Genomic DNA, 16,511 nt, shown 5'->3' with positions numbered 1-16,511 from the left:
CGCTCTTTAGTTAAATCTCTTCACTCTATTTCTCCTTCGGACATCCGGACCTCATCATTACTGGATTCCTCTATTAATCACAACCGGCCCAATCGAGTTTGTGCAGCCACAGGCTCAGCTCTCTCTTCCACGCGCTTTCCCTAAACTCCTATATTGCTGGGTGTGCACACTCTAGAGTTCATTTTGAATGGCGAAAGGTCAGTCATATGACCTCAGCTAGACAGTAAATACCTTCAGGTCATTCATCCCTTACTGATGAATCGTGTTAGGCACCAGGAGTTATGATTTATTTTTAATTTACTATGTGCCAGGTTTCATCTTAATCTTCATGTTGCTTTAAAAGAGATCCAGGTCTCACCTGAATTAAAGATGAGAAAATTAAAGATCAGAGCAATTATGGAAATTACTGATATCATACAGATAGCAAAGGATGACAGTGACATGGATAGAAAACAAGGGAGCAAGATGAACAACCAGACCCCAAAGAGTATGGATTAAAGGCTGTAGAAAAGATGTCAGGGGCTGGAGATATGTCTCAATAGCAAAGATCTTACCTAGCTTGCAGGAGGTAGACCTAGGTTTAATATACACACACACAGTCTCTCAGTCTCTCTATCTCTCAATCTCTCAATCTCTCTCTCTCTCTTCCTCTCTCTCTCTCTCTTCTCTCTCTCTCTCTCACAACACACACACACACACACACACACACACACACACACACACACAAAGATTGAGCCTTTCAGCTGCTCAACAATTTTTGTGACTTAAAATAGTTGAGCATGTCTGTGAAGACTGTGGATGACTCAATGCCAATGTTATATAATAAGAACTAGAATTTAAAATGATGCCAAAGCTAACCAAATCAATTAATCTAACGTAAAACCAAACTTAACAAACTTAACTACTACAGTAAAATTTAAGTGGGATAAATATAATGTCCTGATTTTGAGTTCAACTATCTGATTGCATAAATATATGAAAAGAAACAGCAAGATTCACCTGGGGGGAAAGAATTACTAATAAACCTAGTATGAATGAAGAGGGCAATGTGGCTACCAAAACAGCTAATTAAATCTCAGAGTATGCCAAAGGCAGAAGAAGTCTTGAAAGTGAAGATTATTTTTATTGTTATTTTGGAACAAATCTAGAGCTCTGCTCAGAATGCTAGGCCACAACTTGAGACTTAAGCCTTCACCTAGGTTCAGATGTTGACCTAATTAAGAACACTCAGATTTCACAATTTCATAAATTACACACTGTGGTGGTTTGAATAAGAATGGCCCCCACAGGCTCATACGTTGGAATGCTTAGGGAGTGGCGTTAGGAGGTGTGGCCTTGTTGGAAGAGGGGCGTCACTGAGGGTGGGCTTTGAAGTTTCAGAAGCTCAAGCCAGGCCCAGGGTCACTCTCTCTTTCTGTATATAGAATTGCTACTTCTCCAGCACCATGTCTGTCTGTGAGCCACCATGCTTCCCGCCATGATAATAATGGACTAAACCTCTGAACCTGTAAGCCAGTCACAATTAAAAGTTTTCCTTTTTAAGAGTTGCTGTGGTCATGGTGTCTCTTCACAGCAATAGAACATTAACTAAGACACACTGACAGAATGCATGGACTCATGATAATGTAAAGTTTATAACATGTAATTGGAAGATGACATAACTCCCCATCTTTTCAATGGAGGTGTGAGATCAGATTATGGTTATTTCTAATCTGTGTAAGAAACCTCAAAATTATAGCTGTAAAGGACACTTAAGCAAACCCTTACTTATCAGATCAATTAAAGGACTACATTACTATCTTTAAAGGCAAAACTTGACTGATTACACAATGTCTCTAGCTGATAGCATCCATGAGACATCTCCATTCTTAGCTTGGGAAAGGCATTTGCCTTCATGCGAAACAGCCTGCTACAATAGGTTTTCACCAACAAACAGCTATTTGGTTTGCAACTGAGTTGCGAAAGTACTCAACACTTCAAGAAGTCACTAAATATTGAGAACAGTCTGGAACACCTTTAATATTCAAGTTTCAATAAGAGTGTGGAAACTGCCTATGGAGATGTTAATTGTCTCCAATATCCATTCTCCTTTGCCCCTTGAGGTTCAGCTAGTCTTGTGAATGACAGAGAATATAATAATCACCTGCCTCCCCTTTGAGTTCTACAAGAAGACAATGAATTGTACCACCTAGGGCACATTTTTTTTTAAAAAAGGAAAATGTTATACTTCGCTTTCTTGAAAACTTAAATGCTGACTGGGCAAGACAGCCAGCAAGCCCAGAACAGTACCATCCAACATAATTACAACGGAAGTCTTACAACAGAAGACTTACACCGTTTAAAAAATTTCTGGGGCCAGGGAGATGGCTTAGTGGAGAAAGCACTAGCTAAGCAACACCTGAAGACCCAAGTTCCATCCCAGAAACTAACCTAAAAAGCCAAGGGCAGTGGTGTGTAGATGTAATCCCAGCACTCCTATGGCAAAGCTGAAGGCGGAGACAGGAGAATGGCCTAAATGCTAGCTAGCCAGCTAGTCTAGAGCACACAGCCCAGTGGTACAAACAAACAGAGAGCTGGCAACAAGGTGGCACGCAGAACTGGCGGTCACTCCTCCATATACGTACCATGGCACGGGTGTAACCGTGTGCGCTCTCGCCTCTCCATCTCTCCCCCAAATCCACACGCAAAAAAATGAGCATTGGGAAACACATTTCAAAGTAAACGTATCCAAGGAGAGTGATGCGGCTCCTCGGCCTTTTCTTGGTTTCTTTCTCTATACCTCCCAGCAGAGCAGCCCAGGGAAGAGCCAGGGACAAGCTGGAGACATGGGCTCAGTGGGCTCCAAAGAAAATGAAAAAGTAAAATAACACTTCCGGGCAGCGCTTCCCAAAACAGGGAAAGCATTCTCAGCAATGGTGGGAACTGACATATCCTATGAGTCAGACGCAAGGCCCTTTCCTCCTTTCAAGGGTGGTAGGAACACAAGCAGAAACAAAGCCCAGGCCAACGTTCTTAAAGACATCATTGGACATTTGGCTAATGCTACCCCATGGCCATATAAGCGAATCTATCCAACTTTATACAGCAAACATCTTTGTGCAGAGAATCACGACCTCCACAGTATGATTCAGAAGTTATTCCTGTTCCATCACCAAAAAGAAAGCGCACAACGAATCTGTCAAGCAAGACAACATGGAGGTCAACAATAGCCCTCATTGAACACGATCGTGTAATTAATACCTAACAGAGAGATAAGAGACAATGGCACAAATTTGCTCTGAAGACAATCAGATTTCCCCAAGTTTAGGGAATCAGGGTCTGCATTTCACTTTGGTCTCCAGCTGGAAAGTATCAGGTTGAAGGAAGAATCAGTTTGGAGTAATGGTTGAAGCTGGGATTCACTTAGCCAGCCATGGAGCATCACACAGAGACGCATCTCTGGCTCCAGTGAAAGCAGAAGCAATGTCTGGCCTCCCTTTCAAAGCTGATCTGAGACATATGTGGTTCTAGGGCAAGCAAACCACGAAGATTTTTCCTGCTCTTTCCCTACCACAGGGGAAGGAAGGACACTGACGGTGGTGAGCTTGACTGCTATGGACAAGCTTGGATTCTATAAAACCACTGTGCAAAATCACAATACATTTTTTTTTTCTTTTGAGGAAGGGTTATTGCTGGGATTTGAACCCAGGGCATGCATATGTTAGGAAAGTGTGTTACCCCAGCCCACGGTAACAGGCTTATTTCAGCTGAGGGCAACAGGTAAGATTTTATTTCATATACTTTGAAGATTTGAAATTTGCAAATGCTGATGCCCTGTGTAAGTAGTACAAACTATAAGTAAAAGCCCAAGATGAGACTCACATCATAAAAGTGACTTTCAGCCTTCCTTAGTTCCTCCGGAAAATGCTATCATTGGATGGCCTTTACCTGAAAGTCTGAAGAGAAAATGACAAACAGTATGCAAAGGAACTTGGCACAGTCCCTGGTACCTGGGGGTGAGCATGCAATGCATGAGAATGTCTCACTGTTAATGCTCCTCACTGTTATCCATGTTAGTCCATGAACAATTAGTAGGTGTCCACGCTATGGCTGGGGAGATGGCCTGGTGGGGAAAGTGCTTTCTGCATAACCAGGAGGAACTGAGTCTGGGTCTGTAGCACTGAGCAGAAGCCAGGCACAGCAGTGCACGTGTATAACCCCGGCACTGGAGAATGTGGGGAGCACAAGAGGATCCTGGGAGATGGCTAGTCAATCCGCCTCATCAAACTGGCAAGCTCTGGGTTCAGTGAGGAACCCTGTCTCAAACAAACAAATGAATCAATAGCTAAAGTATGAACACGTAATGACATTGACCTCTGGCCTCCACGTGTGTACTAACAGGCACCTGCACACACGTGCATAGACAGACATTCAATACACACACGGGGGGAGGGATGAGGAAAATTTAAAAATGTGGGGGCTGGAGTGATGGCTAGGTGGTTAAGATTGCTTCCTGATGTTCTGGAGGACCCAAGTTCAATTCCCAGCACCTACATTGGGTGGTTTATAACTACCTGTAACTCCAGCCCTTAGGGGATTTAACTCCCTCTTCTGGCCTCTGACACCACATACATGTCACACACACACACACATACACACACACACAAATCTTTAAAAAAGAGAGAGAGAGAGAGAGAGAGAGAGAGAAATGTTTACTCTGATTTCCATGCATTGGGTTAGAAGACTCACTTCAATATTGTCATGCTCCAACCTCCTTCTGAGACATGGAAAATCATCCCCAAGATGAAGGGTAAAGTCTCCAACTGTGTGTACTCAATGGAAAGAGGTGGGAACTGCCTGGCAGTACTGTGCAATGCCTTTAATCCCAGTACTCGGGAGACAGAGCCAGGTGGATCTGAGTTTGATGCCAGCCAGGTCTACAGAGCAAGTTCCAGGACAGCCAGGGCTACACCGAGAAACCCTGTCTCAGAAAAAAAAAAAAAACAGAGAACCTTAAAAACTATTCTAGAATAGAAATGTATTATTGGTTGAATTGTGTCATGTCCAGAATATTTATGTCAAAGTCCTAAAGCCTCCACACCAGAATATTATCTTACTCAGATTAAGTAGAGAGTTTCTACATAAAAAAAAAAAAGCCTATATTAATCTAGTTTAAAATGAGGCCAACAGAGTGGGCTCTACTCCAATGTAACTGGTGTCCTTATCACAACTAGGAATGTGGACACATACGCACACAGTGAGAATGTCAAAGACGAGGTCTAGAATTGGGACAATACGCCCACATGACAAAGGTTCCCGGTAAACACCGAGAGTCCAGGAGAGGCCCACAACAGGCTCTCCCACACAGCCTTCTCCACACCAGCCCTACCACAGTTCCAGCCTCCAGACCCAAGAGACGATAAATTCCTGTTGTTCAGGCCACCCAGCTTGTAGCACCTTGTTATGGCACCTGGCCAGTTAACACAAGGTGAGATCAGCAGCAAGAAGACTCTCTGCTTCACAAGGTCTGACAGGACCTGGAAAGTATGCAGGCCGACAACAACCTCCTGACATTCTCTCCAAGTCTTTAGGGGAGTCTCCTGTCTCCACCCAATGGGGCTGGTCATCTCTCATACATTTTTAAGTCACGTCTCTGCAAAAAAAAGAGTAGCTTGAGACTGGCCAAGGCTAGTATGTCTACAGAGAGACCACGATTTTAAATAGTCCTCGTGTGTGTGTGTGTGTGTGTGTGTGTGTGTGTGTGTGTGTTGCACACGCATGCGCACACACGAGTGCACACGGTGACTCAGGCATTCTTACTATAAATGACTAAAAACTCTTTGAAAAAAATAATATCCTGGCAGCAATGTCGGTTTTCGACCTTCATGAGAACTAGAATCTCAACAGGCAACAAATTCAGATCCTGACTGAGCAGGATGTGTCTGGTTCCTCAAGATTCAGGGGGTGTGGGTATTTCCTTGGCTCAAGGCCGCAGCTGACAGGAGTTGCTACATCCAGGTACACCATCAACTTAGTCTTTTTTGAATGCAGTCATTCTAAAGTGGCTCCTCTGATTTTCTCCACGCTCTGTCTGCCATTTCCTGATTATAATGGAACATATAACTGGGAGTAGATCTTTCATCTAAGCAAACACACAGCCACAAAATAAACTCTGGCTCCCTCAGTCACACTGGAATGGCACTTCTCAAGGTTTGTGACAAAGATCTTTCAGTCCCATTTCCCACCCATCCCTCAAACTTCTACCCATTTCACTCTGGCACCAAAAATTGTCGTTTGCAAGGAAATTCCCAAAGCCAGAGTGTTTTACTTGCAAAGGGAAACCCCAGCCTTTCTGGCCTCATTGCTCATGATGACAGCTGATTTTTCCACATGGAACTACATGCTAGTTGCTGAAAATGTTTAAAGAGGTAAAGGGGCCACATGAAACTAGACGATAAAAGATGTAGACGTATATAGTCAGGAAGGATATAAATAATGAAGGTTTGGATTTGGCTTATCTCATAAGCATGAACGTCAGCCTCTGCATCTGGAAAACTGAATGCATACTTCAGGGTGTTCTTGCTAACACTCTCATAGCCACACCCCAAACCGAGGCACTCTCCTGAATTCATCAAGTCTTACTAAATACACTGCCAAGGACACATTTTGAGATTCAACGTTCTGAGTCTTTGCTCCCCCACTCACCCAACTTCATCCTTCCCACACGTACCAATCCCCTGGGTTGACGCTCCACCTTCACAAAGCTCCCCAAATCCTCCCACTGTCAAAACTGAGAGCATCTGTCACCAGGCTTCCCAGTCTGTGAGTCCCCACATTTGGCTTTGGTTTTGGGGCAGAGTTAGGCTCACCTTAAAGGTCCACTCAGTATCCATGTTCTATTTGTGTTTTGTCTTGAGAATTTGAGGCACATGTTTACCTCTCCCCTACTACTTAGGTTTATCAGCTTCTTGGGGTGGGGTGGGGAGAGGGGGGAGACAGATTCACTGCACAGCCAAGGCTAGCCTTGAACTCCCAATCTTCCTGCCTTCCCTTCCCGTGTGTTGGACGGGTCTGCATCACCACATCCTTATTTTCAGACAACCTCCCACGACTCACACTCTGCATTCCCTCTGTGTCTTCTTCCTCTCTAGTGTCTAGCTCAACTGTAAGGATGCCCCAAATCAAGTTATTCATGTAAACTAAAAAAAAAAAAAAAAAAAAAATGGCATGGTGGTAGTTTGAATGTAACTGGTCCCCATAATCTCATAGGGAGTGGCACTATTAGGAGGTGTGGCTTTGTTGGAGTGAGTATGGCCTTGTGGGAGGGAGTGTGTCACTGTGGGGACGGGCTTGGAGGATTCCTGTGCTCAGGATACCGCCCAGTGTCTCAGTCGCTCAGTGGACTTTCTGCTGCCTGCAAGATGTAGGGCTCTCTGCTACTCCTCCAACACCGCTTCTGCCTGCACGCTGCCATGCCCCCCGCCATGAGAATGATGGACTGAACCTCTGAAACTGTAAGCAAGCCCCATCAATGAAATGTTTTCTTTATAGGAGTTGCCGCAGTCATGGTGTCTCCTCACAGAAACCCTCACTAAGACGAGCATCCCCTACAGAAAGCCGCTCTTTAGCTCCTGCAGATTAACTGTGGGGTCCCAAGTATATTTAGGGATCTCACCACAGCCCACGGCATCACACCGCATCCCCCATGACATACATATAAGCCTGCCTCAGTCAGGAAGTCAAGCTGAGGAGTCTTCCAGAAAGCACACCCCTGCTGAATCTCCACCTCCACGATGGTCCTGGCGTAGCAGAGTGACCCCAAGGCCGCCCACAGGGGACTCCTTGCAGTCACTCTCGGTCCTATGGCTTACTCCTGAGTCTCCTTCTCAATGGCCACAAAGTGACCTGGCTGCAGCCCTCCCGGCCTGGCTGAAATGTGATCACACCAGCAGGTCACCTGTCTTCCCTTTATGTAATCACGAACCTGATCTGCCGTCCTCGGCTGCCTACCCTCAGACACACAAAGAACCCTTTCTTCCCTTTTTGTCTTGCACAAAGACACACAGAATCGTGGGCTGCCGGGTGGCTCGGGACACTCGAGAGACACCACGCGCTTCAGTGAAGATTACAGTTTGGCTCATTTTAGTGAACACCATCATTTGTAAACCCGTTTTTCTTGGGAATATGTAACCAGTAATGCATACAGACATCTCAAAGTGAAAGGCGTGCCCTTAAAAAGCAAGCCTCCCAGGTCTACTCACTCCTCGCTCTGGTTCCTTCCACCGAGGGTCTCTAGCCTGTTAATTATAAGATCTTTCATTTTTATCATCTGTAAGTTCCTTAGTAAGATGAAGAAGTATTGACCAACTATTTGTCTTCTAAGCATCAATCCCTGAGATGTGTGCCTGACCCCCAACAGCACATTTAACTTTGGATGAAGACCTACAATCAGAAGAAGACAGACAGCTGTCCAAGGCCATGAACCTCAATCCAAGTCCAAAGCTGCTCCCTGGATCATAAACCCATTTCTCCATTTCATAAACCCAAATCTCCATCACAAGCTCCTACATTCAGGAAACCTGGGCTTCCAACAGCGGGCTGCAACAACTTAGTTCTTAGCGAGTTCCACAACTTAGAGCTACAGGAATCGAAAGAAATTGTTGCATCTCTCTAGGCTTCGGTTCCTTACTCTGGAAAACTGCTTAATTATAAAACCTACCACATGAGGTTAGTGGCAAGAATTCCCATCAAGTGCCTAGTGCCGTATGGAGTATCTGGTGTAAAAGCCTGTTTAGCATCAGGACCGCCATATGGCTGGTTAACCAACTGGGGTTTGCCTGGAAAGGGCTTTCTTTTTCTGTCTTTATTCCCTCCATGTGCCTATCTAGTGATGGCGCTTGAGGAAACAATTTGGGATAAATCTGGAAGCCCTGTAGACTGGGCTGGCTCTCGTCCTGCAACTTCTCTTGCTCTCCTCCCGCAGGGCTGCTCCTCGGACATTCCTTCTTAGCACTCACTGCCAAAATCGAGACCTTTTCGCTGCCAAATCTCCGAAGACTTTTACTAGTGTTATTATTGTGATCTTTTTTTTTTTTTTTTTAATTCATGGAAATGTTTCAATTTTTTTAAATTTAAAACTGAGATTCCAGCAACACGCTCTCTATGGCCACCAGTTTAAAATTGTTCAACCAGGACTATAGGAGCCTCCTGCCCCGGGTTCAGAGGTCACACCCCCGACGCGATGAGATCCTGCCTGCTACAATAATCTCAATGTGGACGGATGGAAGCTGTCCAGATTCTCCTGGAACAATTTCTCCCCACCCTTGGCGGTCCTGGAAACGGAACACAGGGCCTTGTGAATGCCGGGCAAATGCTCTCCTCTACCACGGAGCCACATTTCCACACCCAAATTCCCTAATTTGGTAATTTATAGACTGGTGTCTCGGGAACTTGGCACGACTAAGCCAAAGGTGATATTCAGGCCAGTGGGTGAGCGGGGTCGAGTTTTCGTGGGGAGGGGCACCTGAGGAAGTGTCATCAGTGGAGCTCTCTGGGGCAAATCTGACCTTGCCCAAGTCACTTCACACTCTCTGAGTGGTCGTTGATTTACCGTAGGAGTGAAGTGACCTTTTCCCTAAGATTTCTTGTTGTTGTTGTTGTTGTTGTTGTTGTTGTTGTTAATGAGACAGTACTTTGTAGTCCTCCGCAAAGCATCTTGTCTGGCCTCTCATCCCAGCAGTACATACACAGCAACACGTCACAATGTAGTCTAAGAGATAAGCAGGCATGTATGCGTGCAGCACACTGGCCATAACGACGTGGTCCCATTTACTGCCAAACTGCCCAAATGAAATTCACGGCAAAGCACAAAAATCCAGGCTCACTTTTAATTATGGAATCTTAATTAACAGTGATGAATAGAGCAAGCATATTTTGAAAGTGACTTCTCTGGGCTCCCAGCTAATGCTCTTCCATAAATTTCTCTCAAGCAACAGTTTTGCTTGAAGCTTTAGGAATGCAGCTTGTTACAGGTTAGGGGGTAAGGATTTGTGAAAATATCACTACACAACCCCTTGCCATTTTTCTCTGATGGGAGAATTCTGACACGATACCCAGTTCTTCCGATCCTGAGTCTTCTATGGTGGACATCAAGTGAGAGAGAACCCCAGGAATTTGGGGGTGGGGTGGGGCATGAAGCAACAGTGAACAATAAATACTGAGTTCAAGTTTCTTAAAGACCAAGAGGAACAATGTTGATAACGTAATTCCTGAATCATCCCTTTTCTGGCCAAGTGTGGCAAGTGAACACTTAGAACGCAGGGGGGCTGCCATGAGTTCAAGACCAGCCATTTACACAAAGTAAGATTCTTTCTCAAAAAAAGAAAAGAAAACCTAAAATTAATTAATAATAAATGTGAATTAAAATTATTGAAATGACATTCTAAGTCGTCAGAATCTTGGCAGTTTTTACTGATTCTTCAATTTGACCGTTCCTTCCTCTACATGACACAGACCTGAAGAATTTATCACGGGCTGTTCTGAAAGCTGTACACACACAACAGCAAACCTAAAGCACGCTCATTCACAGACGTCACGTTGAGCTGGCGCCTGGTGCTTCAGGAATCTGTAGTTCATTAACCCAGAGCTTTATCAGGGCAGGAGCAGGGCTGTTTCTGAAGGCCTGTGGAGCATGGTGGAGCAGCCAGAGCGTGAGTCACCGTGTACTTACATCACTCTTTCTAAACTTCGCTTTCAGGCTCTTCATGTTTAGTCCATTCAGCCTTCCAAAGTCCTAGGAGATTTGTCAACACCTAAGCAGAGGGGGAAAGAAAAAAATAATGAATGAATGTAGATTGCCAAATAAACACTCCAGATTTTCTCCCCTGGTTGGATTACAACACTGGGTATGAGGAGGAGGCAAGGTTGGGCTGATCACTGTCAGTGAGCAGCTGGGAAGCCGTGAAGAACATAAGATCTCCCACTCACGATACGCACCCTCCCTCCAACGGCCCCTCTGACAGGCATAAATTAGAAGAAGAAAAAAAAAACCTTTTATCTTCCTCATTTATTCTACCTGACATAGGAGAATTACATATACTTACCACAGAAAATGTGATATTCAGAAATATGTATACGTTGTAGAATAGCAAATGAGCCAATTAATCGGCACATTACTTCATACATTTCCCACTGCATTATAATGAGAATCGTTAAGCCCTAGGGATTTCAAGTACACACACCAGGATTTACAAGGAGTATCCAGGCTATACAACAGAGCTCTGGAGTCCATTCCTCTTTTGATCAGCGTTTACTCAGTCCCCTGTCTTCCCACCATCAACCCCTGGCAGTGACCACTCTAGTTTCAGCTTCAGTGATTTAGACTTTTGGATTCCATACATAAGTTACGCAGCAATTAAAAGTAGGCGGGGGATGAGGCACGCCTTAACTATCTGTACCGCTGTGGTTGGGGTGTGGCTGGCCTGGGGGGGACTGCAGGGTTGGAAGCTTGGTGATATGGGAGGTGATGGAATCATTAAGAGGTGAGGCCTGGTGGGAGGTCTCTAGGTCTTTGGGAGAGTGTTCTCTGAAGAGAGTGCCGGTCTCTTGGGGTGAAGAGTAAGCTGACTCTTACGTCTGCCTTTCCAGCAGTATGAGCCTTGGCTCTTACAGGACCTCCCAACACTGTCCTCTGCTACAAGGTCTTGTCTGATGAAAACATGCCTTTGAACCTCCACCACTGTAAACTGATGATCCTTCTTTCTTGATAGTGCTACCCAGGCAGGGGTATTTTATTATAGTAATAAAAACCAAACTAATACATGACCACTTGAAGTAATCTCTTTATATATCCTCCATTTTGCAACTATACAGTTTACCTCCTTTTGAAGGAAGGAATAATAGACGATGATAGAAAAAACAGTCCCTATTACACATGCTGTTCATTCCTTACTTATTTTTCCAGGGTTTGCCTCCCTCCCTGGCTTCTCTTAATCGCACAGTGTAGTTGGTAGAAAATGCCAGGAACAACAAAACCTCCCTCATAAATACCCCATTCCTCAGGGGACCCACTCTAAACAATGTTACGACTCTCCCGGTCCCTTTTCCTTTTTGAGATCCAGCAACTCTTAGTTGGTGCTGGAAGTCTTCAGCAATTACCACACTTGGGAGACGACATCTCTGTCCCCTAGAAACTGGATGTAAGGTTTTCGGAGTAAAACAAAAAATCGTGTACACACACACACACACACACACACACACACTGAGAGATGTCAAGATGCTTGTCTGCCATCATGAAGCACGCTTTCTTCACTGTCCTATACAATTTCACAATCAAAACCCCAAATCCAAAGCCTGTGTTAAAATTGAGCGCAGAATTTATCATTTTCATTAACTTAGTCTTTAAAAAAAAAAAGCAAAGTGCACTTAGGTCAGAAAGACAAAATAATCCATGTGGAAGTTCCCACCACAGTAAGTACTCAATAAATAAATGGCAAAACTCTACTTCACTGAAGTCGTCATGGGTAAGCTTCTAACTAGCAGCGCTGTAGCTAAGAGTTATGGAATAGTGGATAAATATTTAACACTCCTGGCTATTATTTTTAGTCTTTCAAACCCACCTTGTGTTACGCCACAGTCTTATCTGAAATAAACACGATGTATGAGGTCAGAAGTGGGGTAGACACAGAAGTGAATGACTCTACTTATCCCTCTCCCGATGGTCACCCTACACGCTACCCTCTGATGTGTTCGCTTCCATCATTGTTGATGCCATCAAGCAGAGCCCATGGATGAAGGCCATGGAAACAAGGCCGTCATAAAGCATTTAGATGGCATTTACTTGGGGGTCAGTCTCATGCCATTGAGTGAGGCCTTTCATGGTCCTTTCCATCTTCCCAGCCTCCGCAGAAGAGACGGAATGCATGTTGCCTTGCAAAGTGCATCGATCGTAATTACACACTGTTAATTGCTAAGGACTTAACCACAGAGTACCTAGAAGAGGCATACAGCAAACAAGGAACACACTTGTCAAAGTGGACCCCACTGATAAACCAAAACTGAGCTGTTTTTGTCCATGTGAAAACAAACCACTTTTTGATGAAATGACTGCAAAACAGAAATAATGATAATCAAGTACTACCAAACTGTTGCAGGCCTAGGGCTTCTGGACCAACTATTTCTAAACAATGGAAACCATCCCTCAAATTCAATTCCTCCCACTGTCTCAAAATAACCAAGGAAGGAGATGAAATCAATGCAATGGAAAGGGAGAAAAGAGAAGCCACAGCTGGGAAAAACCACAAATTGTGTGGCCCACCAAGGCAGAACCACCCAGCATTCCTTCATTCACAGAACAAAAGGTCTCAGGCAACAGTGGGTAAGAGTTTTTTGTTTGAGGTCATAGGGGTTATAAGGATGTTGGGTTTGTGTATGTGTGTTTACCTTTGGCTTTCCTTTTTTTCCCCCCTTAAAGCCGGGCAGTGAGAAGCATGTGGACTGCTATTTGGAGAGAATTAAATAAATAAAGTAACAAATTCCAGAAGTTCTCAAGGGAAGGTATGAACTACTACGTGAACATTTCCCCGGAGCCCAGGATTTGACTGTGTGATAGCTGGGTGGTCCGTGGGTATGACTCCGTGATGAGAGACCAGTGCTAAGGGGCAAGTGCTGGAAACAGATTAGTAACCCTAGAAACAAGGCCTCTGACTGGGCGTAATTGGAGGCATTAATCCTGGTATTTGTAAAAGGAGCTAACACCAAAAGCCATGGCTGGCGGGAGGTCACCTGGCCCACATACCAAGGTTACTCTGCCCCAGCATCTTCTTTCCTAGATGATGTGAGAGTAAATCACAGGCTTGCCTTCCTTCTGTCAACTGGGATTTTACAGCCCCAATTCCAATGCACAGGATGAACTGCAGTTTGTCCTGTGTGAAGTGACATCCAATTGCAGCAGGAGACACTAATGGCAGTCCCTGGAAAAGCCACTTAAGTTGGCTGTTTCAGACTAGCTATGCATATCTTTGCTGTGGGATGGTCTGTATGTCAAATGTGTTGCTCTGATTGGTCAATAAATAAAACACTGACTGGCCAGTGGTCAGGCAGGAAGGATAGGTGGGACTAACAGAGAGGAGAACTGAGAGAACAGGAAGGCAGGGGGAGACACTGCCAGCCGCCGCCATGACAAGCAGCATGTGAAGACGCCGGTAAGCCACGAGCCACGTGGCAAGGTATAGATTTATAGAAATGGATTAATTTAAGATGTAAGAACGAGATAGCTAGAAGCCTGAGCCATTAGGACAAACAGTTTAAATAATATAAGCGTCTGTGTGTTTATTTTATAAGTGGGCTGTGGGACTGCTGGCGCTTGACGGGACCCATAGAGAAAACTCTTCAGCTACGTATCTTTTTTTTTTTTTTTAATTTTGTTCTGTTTTTGGTTTTGGTTTTTTTTTTTTTGAGACAGGGTTTCTCTGTGTAACCATCTTGGCTGTCCTAGAACTCTCTTTGTAGACCAGGTGCTGGCCTCGAACTCCCGGAGATCCGCCTGCCTGTCTCCCGAGTGCCGGGATTAAAGGCGTGCGCCACCACTGCCTGGCTTAGTGATGCACATCTTACTGGATGTGTCTTACAGGAGTCAAGGGCTGCCCTGCTGCAGCCTATTCACAGAAAGATAACACACGGAACATGTGCAGGAAGGTGACAGGCCTACAGAAAAACAACCTGAACTTGTTTTTCTCATCGCGAGCAGATAAGAACACGTGCCGACGGTGCTGAAATTGCTACCTGCTCAATTCAAACTATGGCACTGAAACCTATCACCATCATTCATTACTAATCATCACATGATTGGGTATCATGTTAAATAGGAGGGATGGGACGGCACAGAATACATCTTTGTCCTCACATATGAAAGACCAGGTGCAACACAGGAGTTTATTAACTCATTTTCCCTTTAAAAATAGTACTGTAGCTCTCAATCAGACCCTTATCTGGTAAACTTAGAGCCTCAATCAAAATACTTGGAGATTAGTCTAGACAGCTTGACCATAAACAAAAAGTTTTACTTGCTCATTTAAAATATGTACAGTGGGTTGAGGTTTCCTTTGGGGTGATAAAATACTTTTAATATTTATTGTCATGATGGAGTATAACCTGTGAACACACACATTAAAAACGATTTGACTATGCATCAGGGCATGACTGACTGCTATAGGGCACCTCAACAAAGCTGTTATTAAAAACAAAAACAAAAAAACTTGATTTCTTCTCTAAGACTTGAAGTTAGGAAAATTCTTAGTTAGAAACCCTTACAGTGATTTCAAAGGAATTTCAAAAGAAAAAAAAAATGAATGTCAACAAGCAATGTCCTGAACTGGTAAACGGTGACTATACCCAAGAGATTTATCTAGCTAATTCTCTGTTATACCTCATCCCTGACTCAAAGTAGGTTTAAGCTCACCCTACTCCCAATGTGGCCCAGGAACCATTCTCTCCCCACCCTCCAGATCCTCTGGACTCCAGGATACCCTACCTACACTTTACACTCTCAGAGGAAAAGAATCTAGACACTGGACAAATGGTTAACATGACTATTTCTGAGTAGCTCCTGTGTTTGAATTTTCATACCACAGGGCAAGGGAGTTGGGAGCAGATGTGGGAGGAGGTCTCCTATACCCCAATTCTACATGAGCAATTTAATTCATAAAAGCAGACACTGGCTATATACACACATACTTAGTGTCTGAATCACAAGAATACATTAGCACCTGACAGATCACACCATGTGACCCAATTCTGCAGATTTACCACAAAATTAGGAGAGCAAGGTCCTCTAGCTAATCCTTGTCTCCTGGAATGTGGGAGTTACTGCATGGAATCCTAAGTAACAACACAACACTAATGTGTACCTAGATAAGCTTTGAGATTTTTTCTTCAGAGTTAAAAAGAACATTAGACTTAAAATCCATACCCACAAGTGTCAAGCAGAAGGAACCAAAATACTTGTTTCCTCAGACAATAATCTCTTAGCAGCAAAGATGGCTTCTTACCAAGTGCTAGACAAACACATGGTTCTCTCAATGTGGCAGAACAAAAACATTCTCCAAAAGACCTCTCTAGGCCAACTACAACTATTCCAGGAAGACGGCCCTCACAACATCTCTCCAACCCTGTAGAAGCTGCTTTAACTTGGCCTCCAAGCTGGGGCTTCCCTAGGAGTTACACCTCTGCTTCTATAACAAAGAAAATATATTGGGGATCAGGACCCAGTGAATACTTCCCCCATCCTGTTCAATTTTTCTACAGCAGACCGGTCTAGTCTATAACACTGAATTTTGAAGACATCTGAGCATGGAAGTAATGGGAAGGAGGCTCACAAAGGATGCAAGGTACGAGTAGAGGATGATGTGGGAAAAGACTCTTACAATTAGCTGTTAAATACTATACACACGCTACAAATCCTTGAGGGCAACAACAAAGAGCAGAGAAGCGTTTATAATCGGGAAAGGATTCCACCTGGCCTTAAGTACAGGCTC

General features: G+C 44.2%; 1 protein-coding gene across 1 annotated transcript in view; it reads right to left on the bottom strand.

The window, feature by feature from the left end:
* Positions 1-16,511, bottom strand: part of Rai14 (retinoic acid induced 14) — a 139,750-nt gene that overhangs the window by 104,750 nt on the left and 18,489 nt on the right. The window contains 1 exon segment of the mRNA XM_028895084.2: positions 10,709-10,790. Within this exon segment, the coding sequence (XP_028750917.1) occupies positions 10,709-10,744 (36 nt within the window). The 5' untranslated portion in view covers positions 10,745-10,790.

Source organism: Peromyscus leucopus, chromosome 11 (genome assembly GCF_004664715.2).
Source record: "Peromyscus leucopus breed LL Stock chromosome 11, UCI_PerLeu_2.1, whole genome shotgun sequence".
NCBI classification, from domain to species: Eukaryota; Metazoa; Chordata; class Mammalia; order Rodentia; family Cricetidae; genus Peromyscus; species Peromyscus leucopus.
This window is presented reverse-complemented; position numbering and strand designations above follow the sequence as displayed.